At 38.7% G+C, this 22,076-nt stretch overlaps 2 protein-coding genes across 3 annotated transcripts in view; both read right to left on the reverse strand.

Annotated features, from left to right (window-relative positions):
* Positions 1-20: 20 nt before the first annotated feature.
* wipf2b (WAS/WASL interacting protein family, member 2b) lies at positions 21-14,613 on the reverse strand. Its single transcript, XM_082185664.1, has 8 exons — positions 14,490-14,613; positions 13,385-13,511; positions 13,115-13,247; positions 10,521-10,622; positions 5,949-6,614; positions 5,656-5,859; positions 2,717-2,818; positions 21-1,541 (listed from the first exon to the last, which is right to left on the reverse strand). Exons 2-8 carry the CDS (start codon positions 13,442-13,444, stop codon positions 1,501-1,503), a joined length of 1,308 nt encoding a protein of 435 aa, XP_082041790.1. The 5' UTR covers positions 13,445-13,511; positions 14,490-14,613; the 3' UTR covers positions 21-1,500.
* A 1,253-nt stretch (positions 14,614-15,866) lies between these two features.
* The window catches only part of jupb (junction plakoglobin b), a 76,351-nt gene continuing 70,141 nt past the window's right edge, over positions 15,867-22,076 (reverse strand). For both annotated transcript variants that reach the window (XM_082186177.1, XM_082186178.1), the window contains 3 exons: positions 21,512-21,554; positions 18,055-18,206; positions 15,867-17,936 (listed from right to left, as the gene is read on the reverse strand). In XM_082186177.1, the coding sequence (XP_082042303.1) occupies positions 18,070-18,206; positions 21,512-21,554 (180 nt within the window). In that variant the 3' untranslated portion in view covers positions 15,867-17,936; positions 18,055-18,069. The remainder of the gene's footprint in view (positions 17,937-18,054; positions 18,207-21,511; positions 21,555-22,076) is intronic.

Raw genomic sequence — 22,076 nt, forward strand, 5'->3', positions numbered from 1 at the left:
AGGGGCAAAAAAGTTCGTTAAAAAAGTCCCATCTAATCTACACTCAACATATAAGATATTAGCTCTTCTGCAGAACTGAAATGTAGACTATTCTCTGGAAAATAAACAAACATCTACCAATGACACTGAATAAACTCCAAATCTGGAGAAACCAGGATGTCGTCATTAAATGCCAGTGCCAGTCTTAACGTGTCTCGACTTTGCATGTTTGGCTAGGCTGACTGCAAACATCAATTGTATAATTAGTTGAACATTACTCATGAAATAACTAGTTACCACATTTCCGCAGCAATACCATTCAGTATAAGACCCCCGTTCCAGTACCCTTAGTTATGGTCCTGTCATCCAAACAGCAGATGCACTGTTAAAAAACAGAAGAAAATGAAGCAATACATAGAGCAATGTTGCAGCTTTACATGCAAATACACTCAAGGTTTATATTGGAGGTCTGTCCGAAAAAGCAGCATGCATTGAACTTAATCAAGTTCCGTAACGGTTAAAACGCTTGCGATTTTCGCTCAAAGGCAGTCTTTGATGCAAAACCAGTCGGTAGGCAGCTTGTGGACAACCAGGTCACAAACGTACAGTGGCATAGCTGTGCCGTCCTGTAACAGGAAAATTACAGGGAAGCCACGATTCACAATGCAGGTGAAAAATGTGAGGAGTATTGCTGGACGACAACTTCAAACCTGAAATAAAAACTGGTTCATCTTAAGAACAAACAGTGAAAACTACTGGTTCCCAAAGGAGGATCCGTTTTACAGCTGAAGGAGCCGAGCTGATTTATTAATGGCAGAGCATCTGTTGGCACTTTTGGACCTGTTTCAACTTACCGGAGGGTAATGAAGTCCAACAAACCCCCTGAGAGAACTTAAAGGTAATGGCTGTTCCCTGAAAAGGGGCACGACCAGGACAAAAGACAAAAACGAACAAAAATCGAAAGCAGTAGCAGTTTTTACAGTTCAGTTCACACTCAGACACGCTCAGCTATGTGACTCGCGTTATTCACAGTGCATAACATGGGGTAGCGACTGAGAGAGAGAAAACGAACAACAAAACATTTAACATGACTTGGTAGTTAAGACATTTTCCAGGGACACGCTTTCCGCTTCCCATCTCAAGTGCTACGCATTACCTACACACAGGCTCGGACGCCATTACACTTCTGCTAGCTCTCGGTGCACATTAAACCAAATGTGCAGTGCTACCTAAAGTGAAATGTCAGGGAGAAAAATAAAGTGGGCAGTTATTGATGGTGGGATGCAAAACTTTCCCTCATCGCACTCTTCTCTGAGTGAAGACGAGCCTCCGCGCAGGACAAAAGTGATGCGATGGAGCTTGCTTGAATGTAGAGGAATGTTATCCGATGGGGGAATGGATGTTAATAAGGTGCAAGCTTTGTGTCTTTAGATGTGCATGTGAGATTGTCTGTTTATGAGCGTATGGGTCTGTGTGAAGAACCCTCGTCGCCGATGCAGCCCGAGCGACCGGTCACAGTGTTTACCTCCCAACAGGTGGCAGAGGAGGGGCTCCTCTCATTACTGCCAAACAAACAGACACATGTATGAGTCCAAAGCACACAATGGGTCTCATTCATGAAACACGAGCAGAACGAATTTTTGTGTAAATCGTGTATAAAGTGGTTCTGGCGTAAATTTTCGGATTCATTAAAATGTTCGTATTTTCCAAATGTTAGTTGGTACGAAAGAAACCTACACCTGCTCCCAGCCACGCGTAAATAGTGCGTTTAACATCCGAACGTTTTGCTCATTAATAAGGCTGCATTTTAATTCACCTTAATCGGGTACATATTTACACAGCATTTTGAAAAAATATTATATATAGTAATTACATACGGTTTTTCTTTTTTACTTTTATTACGAGAGCCAGTAATAGCATCTGCAAACGGAACACAAGTCCGCAAGTCTTTTTTTTTCTTTTTTTTACAAGTCCGCAAGTCACAAGTGTTGCAGTCAAGCTTCATGTCGAACCATTTTCTTTTCACTTCTGGGACTGTTCGATTAACAGATGAAACTCCATTAACTGCATCTGCCAAGCATTTTTACCTAAAGCATTTAGGTAAAAGCATTATTACCTAAAAAAATCCTTTTTTTTGGACCTGATACGCCACTATGTACGCTTGAAAATAAAATGTAGCGTTTTGAATGAACTTCTGATAATAAAACTTCAATTTCTGCATCTGAGAAATTTCTCTTCTTCATTCGCTTTTGAGAAGACATGTTGAAATCCTTCGTTTCGTGTCATAATATGATGCCTATATATAGTTGTCAGTCGGTTTTAATGGGCGGGATTTATGGTAATTGAGAGAATGAGCGTGCACGCGCGATAGTTTCACTATCAAATCTGACGTTTACGAAGTATTTGTGAATCAGGAGAAGAATTTTCGGGAATGTCTCTTTACGTGCAAATCACTCACATATTTACTCGTATATTTACGAATGTTTCATGAATGAGACCCAATCACTGTATTCTTCCCTGTAGATAAAGTACTAGTTCATAGCCATCAGGCAAATGCATTCAGCAAACTGAAGCAGGTCTAGTGCATCTACACCAACTCATGAAAGCACACAAGATCAAAGGAGGCTTTATGCTCATTGTGGGAATCATTACGTTTATTTGTTAAAGCCTGCGTGTTAAAGCCTGCGTGTTTCTGAAACAATTGCTAGATCTTACTGTTCATTTTCCTGAGACTTACCTCTGTTAGCTTTGCTTGGGTATATCTTAGTGAAATGTCTATACTCTTCTGGAGGAGGGAAGTCATCCAGAGGATGAAAAGAATACTTGGACTCAAAATCATCTGTTGAAAGAGATGAAAGAAAATGAAAGGGTATTCAGAGAAGATCACCTGAGAGAGATCAGACTCCTGGTGAGCAGTATCACTTTACATTTGATTTTCGGGTTCAGTAAGATTTAAATTTTTTATGTTGATGAATTAAGTTTTATTCAGCATGGATATTAAATTGATCAAAAGTTACAGAACAAACATTTATTATGCATCAAGAGATTTCTATTTAAAATAAATGCTGTTATTTTGATGAATCATGGCTTCTACAAAAATGTTTTCAACATTGATAATAATAAGAAATGTTTCTTGAGCAGCAAATATCATCCTATTAGAATGATTTCTGAAGGATCATGTGACACCAACAGCTTTACCAACACAGGAATAAATTAAAATACTTAAATAGAAGACAGTTATTTTATAAATTGTAATATTATTTTTGCTTGAATATATGCAGCCTTGATGAGCATAAGATACTTCTTTCCAATACATTTTACAAATCTTACCAACCCCAAACTTTTGAATGGTAGTACTAGTCTAGGTCATCTCATAATTATTCTTTTAATAGCGTAAATTGTATTTAACTGTAACAGAAATGTGAAAAGCTTTTTACAGCAGCTTTTCCAATAAAACCTTTAAACATGTATCACAAACAATTTGTTTGGCTCATTTATGTTCAACCACCTTCAAATATTTCCTAATTTAATGTCACTTTGTTTGGACAAAACCAACTGCATCAAGGGCCGTGACACACCAGAGCTGTCGGGCTAGTTTTTGCAGTGAGGGCTCACGTCGGCTGAAGATCACCAGATTCAGCATGTCGAATCAGCGTTGGGGCCGTCGGTGAGGGAGATCGCTCTGATTGGCCTGTTCAGTTATGCGAACGAGACAGAAGGCTGTTTTAATTTTACGTCATCTACCTGAGCATTCCACAAATATTTTCATAACATGAGCCGCCTGGAATGAAGAAAGTGATCAGCATGACTGAAATTCAGAATGGTAAGCAGGGGCTGCTTTGTTCACAGTTTGCATATCTGCAGTCCTAGTTTGGGTTTCCTTTTTGAATGATGAATATAGACTTTTGATACCTGCTGATATTTCCTTACAGGCGCAGAACACACGCTAGCCGACAGTTGCTTGTGGGCTTTTCAGTGTGTTCAAGCGTAGCCGGTGCGAGGCGACAACAGTCAGCTTCCATCGCCTCTAGTTTTTTTATGTCAGCTTGGCGTGTCACGGCCTTAATCAATAATTTTTTATTTTTTTATTCAAAATGTTCATGTGATGGAAAGTCCTTTTGTAAGTTTCTCTGGATAAAAGTGTCCATTAAATGTCTAAAATACAAGTGCCAACAACATCTATACTCAATTAGATTGGGCATGACAAACCACTGGATTGCATTATGGATGATATTAGAATGAGTGACCACATGCCTGATAATTAGGGAAGCACCGTAATGAAAATTCTGGACTGAAACCGAAAATTCACGATGCACTTTAAATTAATAATCCATTAACTTATTTAATAATCAACACTCAAATAGCTAAAACTGAGTTGTAAAAACATTTAAATTGTACATAAGGCACTTGTTTTCATGACAGATTTATTCAAACATGCGTTATTTACATATCATTAACAGGTCAAGAAAAAAATATAATGAATATATAGAGTGCATATATTTAGCAACATGCTCTTTTCTTAAGTAATTTTTTTCTTGCCAACTAATGAGTTTATGGACATTGAATAGCTTTCTTGAGGTAAATCTGCCGTTAAGTGACATTGTGTAGCCTACAAGCTGTTTCACTGAAGTCTTTCACCGGGTAAAACACTGATTGAGCGATTACATGAGATAGGACTCATTTCTGTAAGTTGTAATGTCTTTCAACATACCTTCTGGTGTTTGTTCGCCCATGTTTATTCCGTGCTGTAACTAGTGAAGTGAGGATGAGATGATCGGTTCATGTGCTCTCGATCCGTGCTGCCACTAAAACTGAGGCGGCTACAGTGATCTGTCACTCCGTATAAAAGAGCTCAAGAATGACATTCATTGCTTGAATTTTGAAATGAAATCGACAGAATTAGCAATTGGATGGCAGGCGTGCGTCAAATATTTAGTGAAGTTTTGTTCACGCAGCGCATCAAGAGAAAACGACACAGACTAAAAGATTTTACATTCAAGAGACCATATCATTACCAAATAAAATTGAGAAATAAATATTGTTAATCCAGAGTGTGTGTCCACACAGTTTAACTGTTATAGCTTATCCATGTTGTGTGCATGAAATAGAAGCTGCACAGTGAACACCGCCAAAATGTGCCATCGAAGAAGCACTAATTAAACTTCTGTTTCGGTCCCTGATTCAGCCCTCCAAAAGCATTTTGGCCCGAAAATGTTTGGTAGCCGATATTTTGGTGCATCTGTACTGATAATACCACTAGATTGTCTCAAAGCCATAACGCCTAATTATTGATGCAAGTATCATTAGTATCGACATACACTGAATATAAGATTATTAAGTAACAGCTGTTCTGCAACTGCAGATACCCGTTAACTTGCTAATGAGTTACTCTTTTTAAAATATGAAAATAAATATGAATATTTTTACCTTCTTAACATGTTTAACACAAAGTGTGAATGTGTTTTGTATTACCTGTGGCACAATACCAGGGCTCAAAAATAAAGAAGGGCCAATGTGAGTGAGTTTCAGAGCACAGGAGGGAACCATTACTTGCCCTATGAGACCAGTGCAGTGCTAGAACATCATCCTCTCTAGATGAACGGAGGATGTTGAAATGACCATGTGAGGGCGGGTGAGACTGCAGGTGTGGGTTGAGAGTGAGCTTGAAGGACTCACCTACAAAGGAACGGGAAATGGAAGTGTGTCCATTGCGGATAGGCGGGGGAGGGGGCGGGGGTCCGGCTGGTGTGCGGGAGGGGGGAGGAGGGGGCTTGCCTCGGCTCGGGACATCTGAGGTGCTACCGTGAGTCCGATACGGAGGCGGCGGTGGTGGCGGAGCATCCCGGCCATTCCGTGACGGCTGCCCAGGAACTGGAGGGGCTGATAAAGGATGTAGAAAATGTAGTTAATTATAATTACAATTAGAGGACTTTCTCACAGCAACTATTATCTCAGACTCTAGACCTCACCTGCTCCTCGTCCCGGGGGCTCTCGTGCTGGAGGAGGGGGTCTGGCAGCCGGGCTGGGTGACGGTGGGGGAGGAGGCGCGTGCCCACGTGTCGGTGTGTGTCCACCCGCTGAAGGCTTCTTGCTGAGCGAGTTGTGTCTCTGGGGAAGTTCAGGGGCAGCCTCATTCACAGGACTGGAGGGGCCATTGGAAACCACAGACTGCTGACGGTACGGGGGTGGCGGCGGGGCCAGGGAGGAAGAGGAGGATGAAGTAGATGAGCGGTTGCTCACGGGTGACGGAGGAGGTTTCACTGGTGGAAGTGGTGCGTTTTCACGTGTCGGTGCTGGAGAGGGTCCTCGCTGACCCGGAGTCGGTGGAAGTGGCTTTTCTCGATTGTACGAGGCAGCTGTGGCCTTCTGCTGTGGGGCAGGAGGAGCGTTTCCACGCCGAGACATTGGGGGTGGCGGAGGTGGGGCAGAAGAGCTGTGCTTCATGCCTGTAGAGGGGCTGCTGCCTCCACCAGGGGAATGAGAAAGATCAGGCAGGGACGGTCTCTGGGAACGGCCAGATTCTGTAGGAGAGGCCTGTTGAGAGGAACTGTCGGGGTCATCGTGACTGCCGGGAGGCCGTGGGGCAGCAGAACGAGTGCTAGGAGGATGCAACACAGACCTGCCTGCAGAACCATCTGCAACACAGCACAACTGATTCAAGTAGGGCACTTCAAAATGTCTTAAAATCTGTAGCTTGTATGATATGAATTGGAACGACACATCCTAAACAAAACTCTAGAGCAGATGCTAATGGCTAGTATGGCAGCACCGCTTCATAGGGTTGCGTTCATCCAGGTCTTTGTTTTTTACGAGCGTGACAACCTCATTCTATAACTGAACTGACACCTGCACATTTTCAGGACTCACAACCGCATCCTCAACAAACCGGCACTGAACGAACAGCACCGCCTTGGACAACTAGTTGTCTGCCAAGTCATATATTGTGAGAGCCACAGTAGAGGTTGCACAGACTAGTTGACTTTAATTCTCTGCCATGACGCTTTAAACTTGACGTCGACTAGTCGCTGATCATGTCCTATAGAGGGTGCAACAGAATAAGAAATCTTTGAAGTTCACATTCAAGCTGTTTCCAAAAGTTAAAATGACAAATAAATGCATACTCCGAGAGTGCTCCAAAAGATCTGTTTGATTTTACCATCTGGATGCTCAAAATTGATTTGGTGAAAGCACATTTTAAACAGCTTATTATAAATGTAAGTTAATCGCCGTTTAAACTAATGCGCTGCTGCATTGTAACGCACACACATAAAGAAAGTACCTTGCACATCACGCGCACACATAAACATTCAGTAGTGCAGAAATGTATCATCAACCCATGATATGTTCTGTGATTTATCAGTAAAATGGCTTAGAAACTGAAACAGAAAAGTCTAGCATATATTTCTTTGTAACTAAAACCCACATCTTCACTAGTGGTAGGGAGATGCTGTTATGTAGGAGCAATAGTCTTGTGGGCAACGCTGTGTCATATGCCATAGTGTGCACAAGGCTAACCCGCTTTTTAGTCTCAGTTCGAGGTTCAGGCTTATTTGTTCATTAATGACATCTTCAGCGACTAGTCGACTCGACTTTAAAGGGATACTCCACCGTTTTTTCATATTAAACTATGTTATTCCCTTAACTAAGACGAGTTGATACATACCTCTCATCTCAGTGCGTGCACTTAATCGCTCTGGCGCGCGGCGACACTTTGATAGCAGTTAGCAGTTAGGGGGCAGTCATGGCCTAGTGGTTAAGGAGTTGAACTGGTAACCCAAGGGTTGCTGGTTCGATTCCAGAACCGGTGGGAAACCCCTAATCGCTCCCCGGGCGCCACACAAAAAGGCTGCCCGCTGCTCTGGGTGTCTACACACCACGTTTGCAGTGTGTGTGTGTTAACTACTCACTACTCTGCTCCTAATGTGTGTGCATTAACTTGGATGGGTTAAATGCAGAGGTCAAATTCCAAGTATGGGTTACCATACTTGGCCGTCACTTTCACTTAGCCCAGTATATTCAATGGTATCTAACAGCAATGAATTTAGAAGTGACCAAACACATCAACGTTTTCCTTATTTAAAAACAGTTACACAAGTAGTTATACGACCAAGTATGATGACACAAAATAAAACGTGGCGCTTTTCTAAGCGGGTTAAAAAGGATAACTATAATGTATCAGGGCTCCAGACTAACTTTTTGCCTTGGTTGCACTGGTGCGCCTAACTTTTTTATTTAGGTGCACCAGCACAAAATTTGGGTGCACCCAAATTTTTCCTCGGCTGTATCACCTTTAACGCCACAATTTTAAGGTCACCTTTTTATTACGCTCTATACACATTCATATATATTATGTAAATGAATTTAAACAAGAAGGTGTAGGTAAAAACTTTTATTTATTTTTTGAAGCACAATTATTAACGGTATTCCTACTCTTACCGATACTGCTTATCGATACAGTACTTTAACTGTATTCTTATGGTTCTTTTTGTTTTATATATAACAAACAAAGATAAACAATAGATAAACAAAAGATAAACAATTAAACAAAGATACACTTTATATAGGCCTACACAGTGCTTTAATTTCAGGAAGGCCTATCAACATTACTGTTCAGGCATGGTCTAAAAAGAAATCTAATAAAGTAATAAAATGTAAAATAACACTGTAAAATTTATCATAAATAGATTAATGCTTATTAAAGCTGAAGTTATTCTTTCAAGAGCTGTGAGTGATTTTTCTCTTGTTGTTTGATTTACAGTAATGGCGCAATCGTCAACATGTTTATTAGACTGCGGCCCCTTTAAGACCGGGTGCAGAATGCAGATCTAATAGGCTACTACTGATGCACCATTTTCTCCCAACTATTTCCATAACTACGTCCATTTAAGACATAAACTGTTTTAGTGAATCTCAAAGCCGGTAATTGACACGCTTTTGTGTACAATTGATCGTTTAGACGCGCACAATCTGCACATGAAACCGAAAGTATAATTTGCTTGTCTCGGCCGGTCTCGGTCTGTTTCGGAGCGCGCGCCGCCATGCGAACAGCATCTCTTGCGCAGATTTTTGTGTTTTTAATATCTCTTTCAGTTATTAAACGCGTCCCGCAATTTAGCAACAGTAGCTAGACTGCATTTACAACAATCACTGATCGTGCTGATTCTGATTCTGAGTTTTAGGGAGAAATGACCGCCTAATGCTGCGAAGGGAAGAAGTTGCGCGTAGTTAGATAGTTTTTAATGGGTTTACCTCAATATATATTTTTTTATAATCTTTGGAAGCCGAAATTTTAAATAAAATCAGACTAATATAACAGACCTTAAGTGTAACCAGGCTACGTTTGAATGTTTAATTCTGTCCTCCGTCGTCACTCATTATTAAGCAGGGCTGTCGTGTTGTGCGAGCTGTGGCACCGCGTGAGAGAAGAGTGTGAGTTCCGTCAAAGGAGAACAAACGCCAACAAACGTCCGTGGAGAGGCAGCGGATGCGAGGACGTTAGGTGCACCGGTGCGACTTAGGAAAAATGTTAGTCGCACACTTACTAAATTTGGTCGCATATGCGACCAAATTGGTCGCACTCTAGAGCCCTGTGTATGGCGGAATAGCACTTTCGGGAATACTTCGACTCGGCGCAGTAAAAAGTCACGCCTGATCCTCTTCCTCTCACTTCTGTCAATAGTGGGAAGAGGATCAGGCGTGACTTTTTACTGCGCCGTAACTGTTTTTAAATAGGGAAAACATTGATGTGTTTGGTCACTTCTAAATTCATTGCTGTTAGATACCATTGAATATACTGGGCTAAGCTAACTGCTATCAGAGTGTCGCCTCGAGCCAGAGCGATTAAGTGCACACACTGAGATGAGAGAGGTATGTATCAACTCGTCTTAGTTAAGGGAATAACATAGTTTAATATGAAAAAAACGGTGGAGTATCCCTTTAATCACATAAAGGTCGACTTAAAAAATCTGAATTCGTTCAACCCTTATCGACAGTGAACTGTATAATCATGATGGGTTTAGTTTATTCACGGAGACGGAGAAAGAATTGCGTTCATCCGCAGATCCCGAGGCGACCGGTTCAAACATACTCTCTGCACTCGGTTACTAAGCATTTAAAGTCTTTGTTTGGTTTTTTTAAATATCTGATGGATGAACTCACTCCTCTATTGGACTCGTTTATTTAATAACACACTATCAATTGTGATAAAACTTCCCAATGTTATGGACATAGCCATTTCTAATACTGTCGCTGACTGTGGTTGTGAGTCCTGAAAATGTGCAGACTCGTATTAAGCGGCCCTGCCATACTAGCCATTAGTATCTGCTCCAGAGTTTTGTTTTGTGTGAAACATGACAGGGGATTAGGGATGAACATAAACAGTGCGTAATACGTCGTTCCTTCCCTAATTGTAAGCGATGTAAAGATCCATTGAATTCTCCTTTTGTGCACCAAGAGCATATGGCACAAAACAAAGGGTGCGCAAACCATTTAAATTTCTGGGTGAGTTATTCCTTTAAATAGATGTTTAACAAACAACACACCTCCTACAGGTCGCAATTTTGGGACGCCACCCTGAAACAGCCCTCCCACTGGCTGGACCGGCGCAGAAGACCCTCCACCGCTGGACACGCTTCCTTTCGGCTCTGAAAAAACACAAAACAATTCAATGATGTACCACATTGAAAGCTTAAAGGTGCATTGAGCAAGATTCTGAGTTTTTGCAGAACTATGCCACCTCTGGCTGCAAGTGAAACTGCAGCCAGAGATGTGCACGCTCATGGACCACACGCACGCTTGCACGAGCACGAGCTGTTCATAACCAAAGGAGCATCAGCCGCAAATCTTTTGTTTACAATCATAATGTCTTCAGAGGTAATAAAGTTATAAATCTGCAAGTCATTTTAAATATGTGAAAGGAAAGGCAATTGAGTAAATTACACACTTATGTGTGAGGGAAAAACGGGGGTAGTAGAAAACTTTTTTTATTTCCATCTATCTCCATGTTGAACTGTGTTATGTGTTTACTGTATCCACTTATGATTGTATTATTATGGAAACACGTTCATGAACAATAGAAGTTGTTACTTTGTAAAAGCTCAAAGCACAGTCGGTCAAAAAAGTACACTCAATTGTCTCAAGGTAATAAACAATTAAATGGCACTATGACGTTACCATAAAAGCCAAACAGGCTAATCCGCCGAAGATTTGCGGGGGTTTAGCCTGTTTTATTGATCTGCTAAGTAGCATATTCCAATAGCAATACATCCTAATTAAGCAGTAATTTGTTCAAAATTTGTGTCTAATTATCTAACTTATATATCAGCATTTTATATCACACTCAAGATTATTTGAACTGTTTTAATCGAATAGCAAATCATTAAACTACATGTAGTGCAGATTTATTTAGTAGATATTTTGCCAGGGACAATACACACTGATGAACATTTCAGTCCCTCCAGAAAAACGCGGAGTTTTTTAGTGATTGTTGCGGGCAAAAATCCTTGATTATGCGGCAAGATTTCTTAAAAAATGCGATGGAATATGCGGGATATTTATGCAATTTTATGCGATGAAATTGCGGGAACTTGCAAAAATTGCGGGAACTTGCGAAAATTGCGGGAACTTGCGAAAACTGCAGTTTGATGAAAAAGAGAAAAAAAAAGTGATTGCCCAACACCAATTACATTAATAGTGTAATAAATGTCTTCATTTTAGTTTGAATGGGAAAGACGAGGTGTAGGCTATTCACCCTGCTTAGGGGGATGCGATCAAAGCCTGGAGTGGAGCAAAAGCATGTTCCTCTCTCCACTCTAAGCGTTCTTTTATCACTCCGCTCATGATCCACTCCGGGTTTTCCAGTCCCGCTCACGGAAAAACTGCTCCATGTTCACTCATTTTTAAGAAAGTTACAGAAAACAACTTATACAAACAATTTTAATTTGCCAACATTTGATAATAATAAATAAAAGTGCATGACGTGCAAATCAGATAACAATCAAGTGCAATAAACATGTTTTGTCAGGGCATCACTCCCGAACCAGCATCAACACTCCATTTTCAACATCTGCTTAACTTACTCCTTCACACCACAGACACGTCTTTTTGCCTTCTGTGTCTGACGTGATTTAACTTCTCCCCAGTTGTTCCATGAAAACATGCAAAGCACGGCCTGCGGTGTAAGATACGACCGGATTTTTGTGAAATAGGCCTATCGCGGGGTTTGCAGCTTTTCAATGATGTCGCGTAATTACGTCACTTCATAACGTTCCCATGGCAACAGGGGAAATGGCTGCGCTTGTGTGAAGTAAACCCAACATTTGTCAACTTTCTGCTGACTTTTTGCAACGAAAATGCGGGGATTATGAAATCATGCAAGCCCGCATATTTTGCACGCGGAAATCTGCAATTTATGCGGCAAAAGTGCGGCGTATTTAAAAAAATGCGCCCCCCGCATAAATATGCGGACTTTGGCTGATTATGCATGGAATCATGCGATCGCATAATCGCGTTTTTCTGGAGGGACTGACATTTATGTGAAATGTGTCAATACTTTTCAACTGCTGTCCCTATGTTTACTCTCGTCTTATTCCGACGCCTGTCTGAGTCCAATTTTGCCCTTTTGGTTGCACTAGAGACAAGTTTTCTTTTTTTTATCTTGCGTGGAGTTTGCGTTGGTGTTTGAAATGAACTACAAGCAGGTCTCTTACAATCCATCTTCTACGGAGAATGCCGGCGAATACACAAACCTGCCAGACAGCCAGGTGAGCGTGCCGTGAACGCGCATGACGTCACGCCCAGTCTAAAATTCCGGCCCGAATCCCTCTTATTTATTTTACTTTACAGGATTATAGAGACAATCTCAGTGATCAGAGAAGGGCTCATTCAGGCCATCAGGCAATTGTTTAAGCATGTATGGGTTAGAAAACGGGTATTTTTAACATGAAAAGTTGCTTAATGCACCTTTAAATCTCGAGTATTTCACACTTTTAAATTTGGGGGGAACTATACATTTATGTAAATAAATACATTGACTGTTGAAGTTTAATGTGTGCATAAACAAAACCTTGAAAGATAAAAGCCTATCAATATGTTGAGCTCTCAAAGTCAAGCTATTCTCAGCTGTTTTTCCACTTACTCTCGATCATCGGTGCACTCCTGTCACTGACAACGCCAACCTTCTTCAACTTGGACCCTTTGCAGATTTCAGAAAGCAATGCCCCTCGGCCCTTCGCTTCATCTCGGTTCAGCTTAGGAGGGGTTGTGTTTGCCTGTGGAAAAAGTGGATTTCTTTTGTGAAGGGGTTCACAGAACCTGGTGATATTTGCGATGTGCTCGCTGTGAATATTTTTAGCATTTTGATTTTGCAGTCCCCAGTAAAGTTACCAGGCATCTAGAGAGTACTTACCTGGCTAAGGGTGGGGGGAGGAGGGGGTCCACCTGGGGGTGGAGGGGGAGGAATGGGCATCTTGGATTTGTGTCCGGTGTTTGCAGCTGAGTGTGTGTGACACTTAAAACTTCATGAAGACAGTTACCTAATGAAACAAAATCAGTAATGTGTGTGTATATATATATATGCACAGACACACATACACTATTTAAAATCCACATATTCCTGCTGAATAACAGTATAAATGATATTGAAAATAAAAATCTTACTGACCCCAAACCTTCGAACAATAGAATATAGGCCTAGTAACAGAACGCAATGCACATGTAACCTCAAACTCAAAACCAGTCATGTTTTCTCTACACTTTTGCATAATTAATATTCTACATACTTTTTTAACTATTTATGTTGACATTCAGAAATATGTGATTCATAAGCATGTTCCCATTCATAACTGCTGGAAAGCGGTGCATATACATGAATTCTGTCCAAGTTCACAGAGCAGAAAATGTCCATATACTGCTCCATTTCTTATTTAACAAGTAAACAATTTGACAAACCACACACTGGAGCAAATATAATATCTGACAGCTGATGGCTTCACCTTAGCAGATTCTTATCAGTATTTCTGATGATGCCTGTCTGTTGTTTTAGAAAAACATACCATAAAACCCGTACGAACTACACTTATTACTGTAAAAAAATACATTTATAAATGATCCCCGTAATTCTCATGCCCACGTTGGCAAGAATAAAGTTATCAGTTTATTGTACAATAAATTAGTGTAGCCATTGAAACAGTGATGAACCTTGATTGTCTATGTAAACAACACGGCCTGCAGTCTACGCTGGTAAACCCGTACACTATTTTCAGTTAATTTTGATGACTATCAGTCAAAGGACGGTCGTCAAAAGAAATTGAAATCCTTGTCTCGTTCTTTATTTGCATTTCTATTTGATTGTGAATTAGCTCGACTTTAGCCATAGCTTAGCTCGGCCTCGCGCTTGGCAGGTGCGTCCGTCACGTCAAGACGTTTCCGACTGTGCGTGAAGAAAATGTTCCGTTTGTGCGACACTGATTTAATGTGTTTATGTGATGAAGTAATGCAATGTTTTTTCCTACTTTTTTTCAGCAATGTCCGATGATTTCGCAAACCGGGATCCCATCATCCATGATCTCGCGCGTCAATCGCCTTGATTTGCTCCCCCGTTTGGACAGGAAATGACGTCACAGACGGTATGTCTTCATTTGATACTGTTTATTGATTTTAAAAGCAGCTATTTTTGTTACACGAACGAACTTAAGGCAGAACATTTGATGACTGGTTGTGATTATTCTTTTATTGTTTCTATTAAACCCAGTTTTTTTTTGCCAAATTGTTTTATCATTCTTCGCTAAAATTGATTGTAAATGTATCTTAAACTTTAAGCATGATTACATAATTAAAATGTGTTGTATCTGTCTACTCTGTGTGTAAATGTTTAATTTAAATGTTACTTGCAGTGAACATCATATCGAATCCGCTTGTTTTCAGAACATGGTACATGGAAGAAATGTAAAACCTTTATTTATGATTTTTTGAGGAATTTTTAAGATACTTCAAAAATATTGGAAAGAAACTTATGTTATGTTAACTTATTATTTTAATGCTGTCCTGATTTACTGGGCATTCCATTTCAAATCTTGCTCTCTCTCTCTCTCTCTCTCTCTCTCTCTCTCTCTCTGTGTGTTCTGTGTTGATATGTGTGTCATAATTTGATGTTTTCTTGCGTTGGCTAAATGTGCAATATAAAAAAGGCTAATGTCTGAATGGAGTCAGTCCTATTGAGGAGCACCTTCCGCAGATCATTTGCTTTATAATGAAAGTGCCAATGATCATGATATCATCTTCCCATCATTGTGTCAAATGATTGCAAAATCCATAGGCCTATATGATCATTAACAGTCAAGTTCAGTTGCAGTTTTGCTTCGTCTATTAATCTCAATAAAACCAAAAATAGGAAGATTCTCCTATAGCTGCACACTGGTATTTAATTCAGGAAATATACATCTAGTTGTTTTATGATAAAAAAATTAAAAAAATCCCGGGAGTGCCCTAAACTGACACGTGGTGGTGCTATAAGAAATGATATGGGTTTATTCGACTATATATTCATAATTACTGTCTGTCATAGGCCTCTGTGCACTGCAGTTATAATTTGGATGCCAAATAGCAAAACATATCAAAAGCTTTTGATTTGGTCAGCTTTTTTTCTGACTTTGAAATATTTAATTATAACTTTAATGAATGCAAATCTGATGAAGAAGGTATGCATAAATGTCCCTCACTGTCTCAACCTCAATAACATTCATGATCGACCTATGGCAGAATGTGCTGAACACGTGATCACTCAAAGAGTCGTCATTCAAATTATTATGACACAAGAACATTTTGTCATCATAGTACTAAAATTCATTATAGTTACTTCACATTGAATGAAAGTCAATAAGCTGAGACAGTTTATATAATTCAGTTTATTTATTTGAAAACAAAAAAATAATGTCAAACTAAAAATGTTTAGTAAAAATGCAAATCCACTGTAACTTCCTGTTGACATTCCGTGCATGTTTTTTTCTTGCAGATGGGAATGATGAAATGATTTACTTTATGATGACAGCATCATCAGGAGTGCAGTTACCTCTGAATATGCAGAATAATTCTGTTAGATGTTGTTTAAAAAAAAAGAAAAAAAGAGCATAACAGGGGCAACTGTACCAGAATAGTCTTTATCAATATAACTACTTTTGGCACAGACATGTTCCTTATATACCAACAGATGGCAGGCAGATTTGTAGTTATGAAGCAAAATTCTCCACTACAGTTACAGTAAATGAATGATGCTTGACAATTGCTGCAATTTCATCAATCAGCAATCACACTTCACACAGATTGTAATGCCTTTCAAATAAATGCAAATGTGCAAGATCCCTTGCATATGGCAATCATAATCAGCCTTATGACTATACACTTCAGCATGTCATTCAAAACAAGATGTGCAATATGTACAATGATGTAAAACAATATAGTATTTGTATAAAAAATATTTAAAGTCTAAGGGATGTTATATAAAGAGAGCGAATATTCTAGAGTAAACAAGTCAGGATAATGTAGTCAACCAGTCAACCAATCCTGACGAGGTCATCAAGACCAACCGACCAATCAGAATAAAGTGTTTCAGAGAGCTGTGTAATAATCATTTTGAATTGAAAGACTGGAATGCATAACCTTTAAAATTGCAAGGTGGGATTAACTATGAAAACTATGAACTATAATGTACTTTGCTAATCGTTCCTTTGTAAAACGGTATAACGTGTTCAGCCTTAATGAACAGGATTATACCAGAGCATAATCAAAATAACAAAGCTATTGATTGTTGTACAAGAAAAACAATTGAATCTCATTCAGAATGATGACATCATGCCCCTTTAAAAATGTACCCTGTTACATTAATAGCAATGAAAGAAAAACAAAACATCACTTCATAGAGTCACTGTGTATTTGATTTCTCTAAAATTTCTAATAAAAGTGGGCATACATCGTAACATTATTACTTAATGAATTACTTCTAAATGTATGAATCCTATTACTATTTTTGGATTTACAATGTGTTTGTATCATAGCAGTTCTTTTTATTAAAAAACAAAAACAAAAAAACTAATTTACAGAAAATAAACGAAGAAAAAACACGTATAGCCAAATATATTTGGACCCTCATATGTGCTTATTGAGAATTTAATTTGAAAACCTTTTTTTTTTTTTTGGTTTATTAGTAATTGGTGTCCAAATATGTTAGCCATATACAGGGTAATATTTTATCTGTGAATAATGATTATGAACCCTTCACAGTTACTATCCATCATCCATAAATGCCTCCTAAAATTCATATGATCTTTACATGAAATCATACGCCACAAGCATTTCCTTACAACTGAATATCAGTTTGTCTCTTAAACATAATGCAAAAGTTTGTATGAAGACTTTGCAAGAAAATGAAGAAAACCTGCCTTTGACCTGTTAGAAGAGGTTTGCAGGACAACGTAGCAATGCTTCTCATGTCAACTAATAATGAAAATACAAACAGGTTTCTGGTTTTAGATGTATGTTTTGTTGCTTTTGTTTTTTTTTCTACTCAGTAGCAATGCCTCAGCATCACAAATACACAGAACGCAAAGGAAAACGGACCCTCGTGTGGCTGAGCCGCTAGCTAGCTATGCTACATTTTCTAGGACGGAGTGGAGATCTTTGGACAAACAATATAAAGTACAAAATGTACATGTTATGACCACATGCTTATCGCGTCACCACACTTTTAGGCTTTGTCACTCTGTTAGTAGCACAAGATAACAAGATGAGTTAGGCAGTGCTTAGAGTTCACATCACAAACAGACCGGTGGTGAACTAAAGCAAGTCGTGTGTTTTGTTCTTCTTTCGTTCGAGCACTGCACAGTTCAGGCCCCCGGTCCACGTCTTTTGCAGGGAACAAACCGTTTTGTAGTCTCCACCTTCGCCCACTTCATTTGACCTGAAGACTGACAGGAACATCTTTGTTGTGATTTATGTTATTCAGGAAAAATAAACGATGGCTCAAAATCTTAAGACAGAGATAATGCCGAGATAATCCACATCTAGAGACGCGTGCAAGCTAACCTGCTGGCAGTGTTGTTAAAGAGGATTTGGGTACACCTGTCGAGGGTCATAGGTCATTTCTGGCATGTATTGCTCATGTAGCTCGGCGTCCAGTGGGAGGCCATCCATGGGTATATCAGAGTAGCCATATGGAGGGTACACTGCATCCAGATCTGAGAGAGAGAGAGAGAGAGAGAGAGAGAGAGAGAGAAAGAGAGAGATAGAAAGAGAGAGAGAGAGAGAGAGAGAGAGAGAGAGAGAGAGAGAGAGAAAGAGAGAGAGAGAGAGAGAGAGAGAGAGAGAGAGAGAGAGAGAGAGAGAGAGAGAGAGAGAGAGAGAGAGAGAAATTCAAGTTACAGTCATCATGTGCAAACACAAAATAAAAATTAAAATGATGTATGTGTATATATATATATATATATACATACATACATACATACATACATACACACATACTATATAATATATTTAATATAAATTCATTCTTAAGTCATTCTATGCACAAAAATAATAAATAAATAATATATATATATATGCATGTCATGTGCAAACACAACATATTTCAATAGTTTTAATAAATGTATTAATTATACTAATGACAATATTCAATTATCTCATAATATATTTAATTAGTAGAAAACAGCTAATAATTACTAATTAATGTAACATGTTACTTGATACAATCATTTTTTTAAAACAACAGATAAAAAAGATCACATTTAATCATGCAATGTAATATTTAAGCATTCAAATTATATAACATAATTCATATTTTTTGTAAAAGAAAAATGTCAATAAAAAATATTAAAATAGTATTACAAAAATAAAATACCATTTAAAAATAACTTTTTTTTTTGAATGTGTAAGAATTGAGGAATTACAAAATGCCGGACAGTCTGTTTGAAGAGCGACCAGACCCTGAGAGGACAAAAGGACCTCTCTGGATATTACCATTTGAACTGGCCCTCGTGCACTATCGATACGAAAGTCATCCTAATCTACATCTCTTTCCCTCTCCCCTCATGCTCAGATCACCTGAATTCACCCAAGAAAATGTATAGTTTAATGTGAATGATGACCACAGAGTATTTTTCATGTTTGGTATCATTTAAAATGTCACAGTGCGACTGGTACAAATGTCTCATTTCCAAATAAGTAAAACAAAAGGTAATAAGGTTTTATGGATAACTGACACACAGGGAGGGGTTGGCCAAATGGTCTCCCAACACCCAAAGGTGTAACCTCTGAATGCAAATTTATTTTGTTTGCACATGTTTCCATGTGAAAGGTTTGAAAGAGATCTCTCAGCCTCATGTATTTCTTAATGTTGGGTTGCATCTCTTCTCTCTATTCCAGAGCAATTGATGTTTTGTATCGATTATCTTTGAATTGATTATGAAATTGGCATGATACATTTACCAGACATAATAAATTGTTACATTTGATTATTCTAACTGACTTTGACATTATTTTCATTGAAGAGTTAAACGGAATAGTCAAACATTTGCTCATAATTAATGATCCACAGATATCATTAAAACCTTTTCATTTATTGAGTCAGATGAAATAACGAGAGAATACATATTCAAATGTATTGCATTTAATCAAAAAATACTTTGCCTCGAGAAAAGGACAGTAACAGCACTGGTCGGATGCCTGCTTTGGGCCTGCTTACAAATGTACCAAAGACAGTCTCAAAAACGCGGTTTGAAATCGCTGGTGTTTCTGATGTCACAGACTACCTTTTAACCAATCATGTCAACGTGTGATCGTCAACGAGTGGATCTCTGAACTGGGCTGCGTTCAGCCCCGACAAAAAGTTGCAAAATGTTTTTTAAACAGAAACGGTGGTGCGTTAAAAACCATTCTGATGACGCAAGAGTTGCAACTATGGCAGCTGAGAAGGCCATTCTTTGTGTTCTTTTTGAAGAATTTTCAGATCCTGACGAAATCGGTATAAATATGTGTTTAATACTGCAAAATACGCTCGATGTTACAGTCACTGCCTTTGCCGTCCAGAATAAGAGAACATCCCAATCGAGTGAAGGGATTTGTGGAAACTGTGGTTCCTAATTATTGTGATCCAACATTTGCCTCGCATTTCAGGATGAAAAGACAAACATGTCTTCTAATATCTTCAATTGTTGTGTAAACGACTTTACCTGGAACCATTGTGGGAGCTGTCTCTTTAATACTGCGTGGTTTATATACATGTTGCTGCTGATTGGGCTGAGATTTTTGACACACCCACCAAACAAGAGAAAACGTATCCGTTTCCAGGAAACTTGTCGTTCAACCCGGAAACGGTAGCAAAACGTTGTGCACCAGTTTGAGCTTGAACGTGTCCCCCTGTGTGAGTGAGTTGAGGCGGGCTCATTTGCATATTTAAAGAATCGCATATACTAAATGGGGCATGGGTGTAAGTTATTTTAAGGCATTAAGACATTTTTTTTCAAGGAAAAAAACGTTTAATATGTCATTTTGGTAATCAAAGATGAGTTTGAAGTGATAAAATGATTGACTACAGGGGGACTTTAAAAACGTACTGTTTATCACAGTGCTTCAACTAAGTTACAGTATATAAATTAAACTTAATTAGTTGTATTTACGTGAATATATTCAACTTTATTACTGTGACCCAATTTAAATAAATAAAATGTTGTGCCAGAATGTCAATAAAAATATAAAAATAGTATTAAAAAAATATCATTTACCATTTACCACAAAAAAATATAAATTTTATGAAAAGGTAGTGTTACACTAATGGTCACATGTACTATAATTTATAGACTTTTTTGGGTCATTCCATGAAATAGCATCTTCATTATTCATCATAAAATGATCATTATTTCAACAGAATCATTCTTACATTTTAATTCAGTCATGACATTTCTTCAGTATTTTAAATATAATTGAAAGAATTATGTCTACCTTACACATTTATTTTAAACTTCCATCATGAGTGCATTTTGTCAAGGTGTTTTTAGTGAGTTTTTACAAACTATGGGACGTGCTTCAGACTTTACGGCTGAACAGCATCAGTGTGTAAAATATCCACATTAACGGATCAAACAGGTTGGGTTGTTTTTAGTAGGTTGTTTTATATGTACAGGTTCTCCAGTCTTATACTAGAGTCATCTGTGCGAAACTCAAATGAGCGAAAAGCACGTCCCATATGCCGGACCGCCGCTGACTTAATGTTCCCCTACAGAGGAACACAGCATTCTGTCACTTTGCGGAACGGACTGACAGCAACGCAAATTCAATGACTGTCTCTCTTTATCTTTCGTCTTTGACCCCTCTCTCACACACAAACGCACGCCATAACTCATTTGTCATGTGACATTTTATTTCAATGGTCTTCGCTCTAATGCTGCGAGATGTGCTGGATAAATAGGCAATTTGCGGCGGTGTTGCGTACTAAAGCAGACAGATAGTGAGTGAATGCGCTGGGCTGTCGAACGTGCTCCAGACTTACCATCTGGTATGTATCCAGGGTCGAGTGGCATGGCAGCATGTGCCTGAAAGAACAAGAACGCAAACACATTCATTAAAAGCTTCTTTCATAAAGAAAAGCAATATGGTAAATACCACTGAAATATTCAAACATATTATACTTGAGCAACAAATCAGCATATTAGAAAGATTTCTGAAGGATCATGAGACACTGATACCATTTATTTTAAATGGTAATAATATTTCATAATATTACTATTTTTGACCAAATGAATGCAGCCTTGGTGAGCATAAGAGCATTACGTTTGGAAAAAAACATCAACATTTTTTACTGACTGTCCTGTGTTTGCTTACGTGGCTTTCTTAAAAGCTATTTTTCTTTAAAAATTGGTTTTTATGTTAATAAAAATCAGACTTAAGTAGAGAAAGGGATAATTCATGCTATAAATGTCTCCTTTTGTGTTCCCAGGGAGAAAGAAAGTTACATGTAAATGATGACAGAATTTACATTTTTAATGAACTTTTCCTGTAGAATGCAGTGGCCCAAAAAGTATTAAAGTATTTAAATGTCATTGCATTAGATACAA

Source organism: Leuciscus leuciscus, assembly GCF_965113295.1.
Source record: "Leuciscus leuciscus genome assembly, chromosome: 12".
NCBI classification, from domain to species: Eukaryota; Metazoa; Chordata; class Actinopteri; order Cypriniformes; family Leuciscidae; genus Leuciscus; species Leuciscus leuciscus.